This window comes from Pelophylax lessonae, assembly GCF_965119305.1.
Source record: "Pelophylax lessonae genome assembly, chromosome: 2".
NCBI lineage: Eukaryota > Metazoa > Chordata > Amphibia > Anura > Ranidae > Pelophylax > Pelophylax lessonae.
In genome coordinates, this window is record NC_138769.1 from 750,645,468 (window position 1) to 750,653,652 (window position 8,185).

General features: G+C 53.4%; 1 protein-coding gene across 1 annotated transcript in view; it reads left to right on the plus strand.

Annotated features, from left to right (window-relative positions):
- LOC309547888 (olfactory receptor 51E1-like) overlaps nt 1-7,914 on the plus strand; it is a gene marked incomplete at both ends in the record, with an annotated part of 26,570 nt that extends 18,656 nt beyond the window's left edge. The window contains one exon of the mRNA XM_082247890.1: nt 7,697-7,914. Coding sequence (XP_082104016.1) covers nt 7,697-7,914 — 218 coding nt within the window. The remainder of the gene's footprint in view (nt 1-7,696) is intronic.
- Between the last annotated feature and the right edge of the window lie 271 nt (nt 7,915-8,185).

Here is an 8,185-nt window from a genome sequence, read left to right on the forward strand (position 1 = left end):
AACAATGTTATTTTATTACACATTTTATAACGAAATGTTTTGTATCTTTTTTCAATCCTAAAAGACGAATACGGGAACTAAAATAAAGTCCTAGGTTCAGCTTGAAAGAGAGATTATTTGTTCAAAATAACAATCTAGAAGGTCAACGTTTAGGTGGGAGGGGTGATAAATAATGGTAATGTTGTATTCTACACAAAATACCTGCCTTGAAATAAAAAAAATATGGAGAATTAATTTAGATGTTGGACTTCTAGAAAACAGCGAGCGGCCACATTGGACTCGTTTTGTCGTAATGGAGGTTGTGAGTGGCTCATTGTTTGGCTTCCATATTCCTCTTAGTCCAGAAGTTTACACTTTCTCTTCCTCCCCCCAAAAACATGCACAATGTGAACAGTGCCCCCTACTTGGAAGGATGGATTGTCACCAGAGGATGGAGGAAGTGAGCAGAGAGCCCATAAACTTTACATTTCACATGCCTTTCTCTCTTCGACTGCTTTCACATCATATCAGCTGTTATCAGGTCTTTGCCCAATGAGGCCCAACCTCCAGCACAAACTTTGGTCTTTCCCCTGTCAGGTCCCACCCTTAACACACACATACACTGGTCTTTCCCCAGTGAGGTCCCACCACCAGCACACACACATTGCTCTTTCCCTAGTGAGGTGCTGTCATCAGAACATACCCACATTGGTCTTCCAGCACACATATGCATTAGTCTTACCCCAATGAGGTTCCACCTTCAGCACACACACGTTTTTCTTTCCTTAAGGCCCGTACACACGTAGCGATTGTCGGCCATAAATATTCGGCCAACGTCCGATCGGCCGATTGTCGGCTTGTTAGTATGATGCTTCCGACAACCGACTGCGACTTTTCGGCCAAACAGAATCTGGTGTGCAGGCTTTAAAATGTTTGTTGGCCAACACCAGAACGGCCGATTGTTCGTCAGTCAGTACAGAATTCGGCCGACAAACAGCAGATGAGCAAGACTGGGCATGCTCAGAGAAGAAAAAACACACGGAAAGTTAACCATCACATGACATCACTTCTGCAGTCGGCTGTTGTTGGCCGACAAAATTCGTGTGCAGTCTTTAGCACTTTTCAACCGACAGGACAGCACTGGACAAAAGACGGCCGATCGTTCGGCCGACAATCGCTACGTGTGTACGGGGCTTTAGTAAGGGCTCACCTCCAGCACACATACACACACTTTACCTATTGAGGTCCCACCTTTAGCACACACACACACACACACACATTGGTCTTTCTCCAGTGAGATTCCACCTTCATCGTTCACATTGGTCTTCCCCTATTGAAGTCCCACCTCCAGCACACCTATTCCTATATCCCCAGTGAGATTCCATTGCCAGAAAAAACACATGGGTCTTTCTGAAGTGAGATCCCACCTCCAGAACACACATTAGTCTTTCCCCCATTGAGATCCCACCTCCAGCACCCACTGACATTGGTCTTTCCTCGTTGAGATCCCACTTCCAGCACGCAAAGACATTGGTCTTTCCCCAGTATGGTCCCACCACCAGCAGACAAACACATTGGCTTTTCCCCAGTGAAGTCCCACCTTCAGCTCACACAGACATTGGTCTTTCCCCAGTGAGGTCCTACCTCTAGCACACACAGACATTGGACTTTCCCCAGTGAGGTCCTACCTCTAGCACACACAGATATTGTTTTTTCCCGAGCGAGGCCCCAGTGCCATCTTAAGAGCCTTATAGGCCCCCGAGCAATGCAGTGCACTGGGGCCTCGCCTACACAATCACCCACGAGAATAAAAATGCAAATTATCAATAAGGCAATATTTATTGGTACCTCCAACAAAATCAGTGTTTAAACATTAACACAATGTTTGGACAATATAAGGATGTACAGGACTGATATAGGATAGCACAGGGCTCAAAATTTAAAGTCCTGAGCTACTAGCCAGACCTTCAGGGTTACTCGCCACCAGTTGCCCCACCCAACTCCTACCCTGCCCTGCCCATAATTCCGCCCCTAAACACACCCTCATAAAATTACTCTGTTTAATGTTTTTGCATTAATGCAGAAGTTACAAAATTAAATATTAATAACAATGTTTTCAGTGCCCATCAGTGCAGCCTCATCAGTGCCCATCAAGGGTCTGGAGGGTGGGGGCTGATGAGCACTGGGGAGGGCTAGAGGGGGGGCTGAAGAGCACTGGGGAGGGCTGGAGGGTGGGGGGCTGAAGAGCACTGGTGAGGGCTGGAGGGGGGGGGGCTGAAGAGCACTGGGAAGGGCTGAAAAGCACTGGGGAGGGCTGGAGGGGGGCTGAAGAGCACTGGGGAGGGCTGGAGGGGGGGGGGCTGAAGAGCAATGGTGAGGGCTGGAGGGGGGGCTGAAGAGCACTGGGAAGAGCTGAAGAGCACTGGGGAGGGCTGGAGGGGGGGGCTGAAGTGCACTGGGGAGGGCTGGAGGGGGGGCTGAAGAGCACTGGGGAGGGCTGGAGGGGGGCAAAGAGCACTGGGGGGGCTGAAGAGCACTGGGGAGGGCTGGAGGGGGGGCTGAAGAGCACTGGGGGGGCTGAAGAGCACTGGGGAGGGCTGGAGGGGGGGCTGAAGTGCACTGGGGGGGCTGAAGAGCACTGGGGAGGGCTGGAGGGGGGGCTGAAGTGCACTGGGGAGGGCTGGAGGGGGGGCTGAAGAGCACTGGGGAGGGCTGGAGGGGGGGGGCGAAGAGCACTGGGGGGGCTGAAGAGCACTGGGGAAGGCTGAAGAGCACTGGGGGGCTGAAGAGCACTGGGGAGGGCTGGAGGGGGGACTGAAGAGCACTGGGGAGGGCTGGAGGGGGGCTGAAGAGCACTGGGGAGGGCTGGAGGGTTGGGGGGCTGAAGAGCACTGGTGAGGGCTGGAGGGGGGGGCTGAAGAGCACTGGGAAGGGCTGAAAAGCACTGGGGAGGGCTGGAGGGGGGCTGAAGAGCACTGGGGAGGGCTGGAGGGGGGGGCTGAAGAGCAATGGTGAGGGCTGGAGGGGGGGCTGAAGAGCACTGGGGAGGGCTGGAGGGGGGGGGCTGAAGTGCACTGGGGAGGGCTGGAGGGGGGGCTGAAGAGCACTGGGGAGGGCTGGAGGGGGGCAAAGAGCACTGGGGGGGCTGAAGAGCACTGGGGAGGGCTGGAGGGGGGGCTGAAGAGCACTGGGGGGGGGCTGAAGAGCACTGGGGAGGGCTGGAGGGGGTGGCTGAAGAGCACTGGGGAGGGATGGAGGGGGGGCTGAAGAGCACTGGGGAGGGCTGGAGGGGGGGCGAAGAGCACTGGGGGGGCTGAAGAGCACTGGGGAAGGCTGAAGAGCACTGGGGGGGCTGAAGAGCACTGGGGAGGGCTGGAGGGGGGGCTGAAGAGCACTGGGGAGGGCTGGAGGGGGGCTGAAGAGCACTGGGGGGCTTGAGGGGGGCCGAAGAGCGCTGGGGGGCTGAAGAGCACTGGGGAGGGCTGGAGGGGGGCTGAAGAGCACTGGGGGGCTTCAGGGGGGCTGAAGAGCACTGGGGAGGGCTGGAGGGGGGGCTGAAGAGAACTGGGGAGGGCTGGAGGGGGGGCTGAAGATAACTGGGGAGGGCTGGAGGGGGGGCTGAAGAGCACTGGGGGGGCTGAAGAGCACTAAGGGGCTGGAGAGGGGGGGGCTGTACAGCACTAGGGGGGCCAGCAAAAAAAAAAGAAGTTGGATAGGAGGGGGATGGGGCGGCTGCATATAGAGGAATTGATCTTTGCATATCAATTCCTCTATATGCAGCCACCCCACCGCTCCTTCTATGCAGTCACACAGGGAGGCAGCGGCTGCTCAATCTTCGGGCACTCACCTTTTTCCAGCCCCCGGGAGCAGAGCAGCGCAGATAGAGGGAGCAAGCTGCCTTAAGTGGAAGAGATGATCGGCGCAAGATAACCCCTATGCCAGTGTCAGAGCGCGGATCATCCAACTGTAACAGCTTGTAATTGCCGGGCGCTCGCTGACACACACAGTGTCTTCTTTGATAGACTTCACACGTCCTGGTTGGCCAGGTGTTCTTTCCATCAAAGAAGCCGGGCTAGGAGGCGGGACTGTGTGTCTCAGCGAGCCCCCGGCAATTACAAGCTGTTACAATTGGATGATCCGCGCTCTGACACTATTCAGTCCGTCAGGTGGCCGGCTTTCCTCTCCTCTCGCTCCCAGAGCTCGCCCTACATAATTTTCCACTCGCAAGATGCGAGCAGGCGAGTGGAAAATTTGAGGGCTGGGATAGCACACTGAGGATGTACATGGCAGGTATAGGATGGCACAGACAGAGGATGTACATGGCAGGTATAGGATGGCACAGGCAGAGGATGTACATGGCAGGTATAGGATGGCACAGACAGAGGATGTACATGGCAGGTATGGGATGGCACAGAGGCTATACAGGACAGATTTAGGATGGCACACAGAGGATGTACAGGAAAGATATAGGATGGTGGGCACTGCTGCAAAACACATTGCATGGTGGGCACTGCACGTCACATGGTGGGCACTGCACGTCACATGGTGGCCACTGCATGGCACAGCACATGACATAGTGGTCACTGCACATGACATGGTGGGAACTGTACATGACATGGTGGGCACTGCATGGCACAGCACATTACATGGTGGACACTGCATGGTACATCATATGGCATAGTGGGCACTGCTCATAACATAGTGGACACTGCATGGCACAGTACATTACATGGCAGGCACTGCATGGCACAGTACATTACATGGTGGGCACTGCATATTACATGGCAGGCACTGCATGGCACAGCATATGACATGGTGGGCACTGTATGGCATAACACATTACATTGTGGGCAAAAGGGAACACATTACGTGGGGGGAAGCAGCTGTCTCTCCAACAATCCTCACAGCCCCCAGGAGAGTTTTCGCACAATCCTCTCTCCCTTACTAACCTCATCTGAGCAGCATGAAATATTTCCTTTCTCCCGGGCTTCTGCTGGTTAGGATGACATCAGCACCCCTCCCCCAGACAGCTGCCTGCATCTCCTTTACACTGAGGATCTGTGTGAGTGTAACAGATCCTGTGATAGGAGCCAGGCATCGGCAGGAACAGCAGCTGAGACTTCTCTCCTTCACGTGTGCAGTGCAGAGGAGACTTCTCCTTCTTCAAGACAGCACACAGATATCGATAAGCCACTGGCATAGGCCTATATTCAGGGAGGGGCCTGGAGCTGCAGCTCCTCCAATAGCCCCTATGTTAATCCGGCCCTCATGGGTGGAGCCAGTCTTCTAGGCGAGAGAGGAGAGGAGGACGAGCCGAAGAGAAGGAACCTCCTCCGCTGTGAAGGGTCTGCTCTCCAACGTCACTGGTTGCTAGATGCCAATCGGCTGGCCTTCCTAGCAACCAGTGTGCAGTGAGGACTCAGAGCAACCGGCGGACACCGGGGGGGGGGGGGCCCTAGACCACCAGGTAAACTAAGTAATCTGGCCTGTTGGGGAACAGCAATTGCCAGCCCTGTGTGTGGGGCCCATTGGCAAGTGGGGCCCCCGGGCAACCGCCAGGCATGCCCAATGGAAAAGACGGCCCTGTGAGGCCCCAGCTCTAACACACACAGACTTTGGACTTTCCCCAGTGAGGTCCAACCTCCAGCACACACTGACATTGGTCATTCCCCAGTGAGGTCCCACCTCCAGCACACACAGACATTGGTCTTTCCCCAGTGAGGTCCAACCTCCAGCACACACTGACATTGGTCATTCCCCAGTGAGGTCCCACCTCTAGCACACACAGACATTGGTCTTTCCCCAGCAAGGTCCCACCTCCAGCTCACACAGACATTGGTCTTTCCCCAGTGAGGTCCAACCTCCAGCACACACTGACATTGGTCATTCCCCAGTGAGGTCCCACCTCTAGCACACACAGACATTGGTCTTTCCCCAGCAAGGTCCCACCTCCAGCTCACACAGACATTGGTCTTTCCCCAGCGAGGTCCTACCTCCAGCTCACACAGACATTGGTCTTTCCCCAGCGAGGTCCTACCTCCAGCTCACACAGACATTGGTCTTTCCCCAGTGAGGTCCTACCTCCAGCTCACACAGACATTGGTCTTTCCCCAGCGAGGTTCTACCTCCAGCTCACACAGACATTGGTCTTTCCTCAGTGAGGTCCCACCTTCAGCACACACACACACACACACACACACACACACACACACACACACACACACACACACACACACACCCATTGGTCTTTCCCCAGTGAAGCTCCACCTCCAGCACACACAGACATTGGTCTTTCCCCAGTGTGGTCCTACCTCTAGCACATACAGACCTTGGTCTTTCCCCAGCGAGGTCCCACCTCCAGCTCACACAGACATTGGTCTTTCCCCAGCGAGGTCCCACCTCCAGCTCACACACACACACACACACACACACACACACACACACACACACACACACACACACACACACACACAGCCATTGGTCTTTACCCAGTGAGGTCCCACCTCCAGCACACACAGACATTGGTCTTTCCCCAGTGAGGTCCCACCCTCAGCACACACAAACATTGGTCTTTCCCCAGCAAGGTCCAACCTCCAGCTCACACAGACATTGGTCTTTCCTCAGTGAGGTCCCACCTTCAGCACACACACACACACACACACACACACACACACACACACACACACACACACACACACACACACAGCCATTGGTCTTTCCCCAGTGAAGCTCCACCTCTAGCTCACACAGCCATTGGTCTTTCCCCAGTGAAGCTCCACCTCTAGCTCACACAGCCATTGGTCTTTCCCCAGTGAGGTCCCACCCTCAGCACACACAAACATTGGTCTTTCCCCAGTGTGGTCCTACCTCCAGCACACACAGACATTGGTCTTTCCTCAGTGAGGTCCCACCCTCAGCACACACAGTGATTGTTCTTTGATGAGCACTAATGAGGCAGCACTGATGGACACTGATGAGGCTGCACTGATGGGCACTGATAAGTACTGATAAGGCTGCACTAATGGGGCTGCACTGATGATCAGGGCACTGATTATCAGTATAAATGCTGTACTCACTGTGCCCTGTGGGATCGGCTCTCCTTTCCTCACACAATGTGTGAGGAAAGGAGAGCCGATTAACAGCAAGTCAGTTTACATGTGACTAGCTGTGATTGGGCACAACCAGTCACATGGTAAAGAGCTGCTGTGATTGGCCCCTTACCCAGATCTGTGACCCACTGTGCCCAAGGAACTCAGCGATCTCAGACACTTCCCGATGTGTTCCCCAGGGACGCCCTTCCAGAACTGGAGAGCCCTGCTGTAGCTGTATACTGGCTATAGCACAGTTGGCAAGTGGGTAAGGGAATCCCTTGGAGACCCCCCAGGTCTCCCCATTGGAAGATTTCCTCTCTATTACTTTTTTGGGGACCACTCAAAATTGGGGATTTTATTTTACTTTCACTTCCAATGATAATGGTAATCAGAACAAATAGAGAGGGCGAATCTCCCCAGCAGGGAGAAAAAGAACGTTTTGCCTTTAGTCACACTTTATTGGAGTTTGGTATCATTACGTTCGATGTTTTATGAGGCGGGAGATCTCTATCACAATACATTGGCAGAGTCTCAGGATTATCTTCATCTCATTGGGTGAAGTCTTCCTTTGTATCCTCTCCTGGTGATACATCAACTGGCTTTGTTTTATGATTGTGTACACCGAGTGCCTGGAGACGATGACGAGTCTCTCCTATCCAAGATAAATGACGATGACGACTCTCTCCTATCCAAGATAAATGACGATGACGACTCTCTCCTATCCAAGATAAATGACGATGACGACTCTCTCCTATCGAAGATAAATGGTAATGATGACAAGTTTTTCCTATGGAAGATAAATGACAATGATGAGGAGTTTTCTCCTATGGAAGATAAAAGATGATGATGAGGAGTTTTTCCTATAGAAGATAAATGATGACGATGACGAGTCTCTCCTATAGAAGATAAATGAGATTCTTTGTTACTCTTGCGCACCCGTTTGATCTTTATGTAACTCTACCCCTGCAGGAGCTGCTTTGTAGTTTGGGTTCTCTGTTCTAAGAACTCCCTCAGTCTCTCTTGCACAACTGGTTGAATAGAAATCCCTGCAAGCACTTATAAGAATACAGGTATGTAGGCAGGTGCAGTCTGCTGTCTCCACTGTAGGTGGCGCT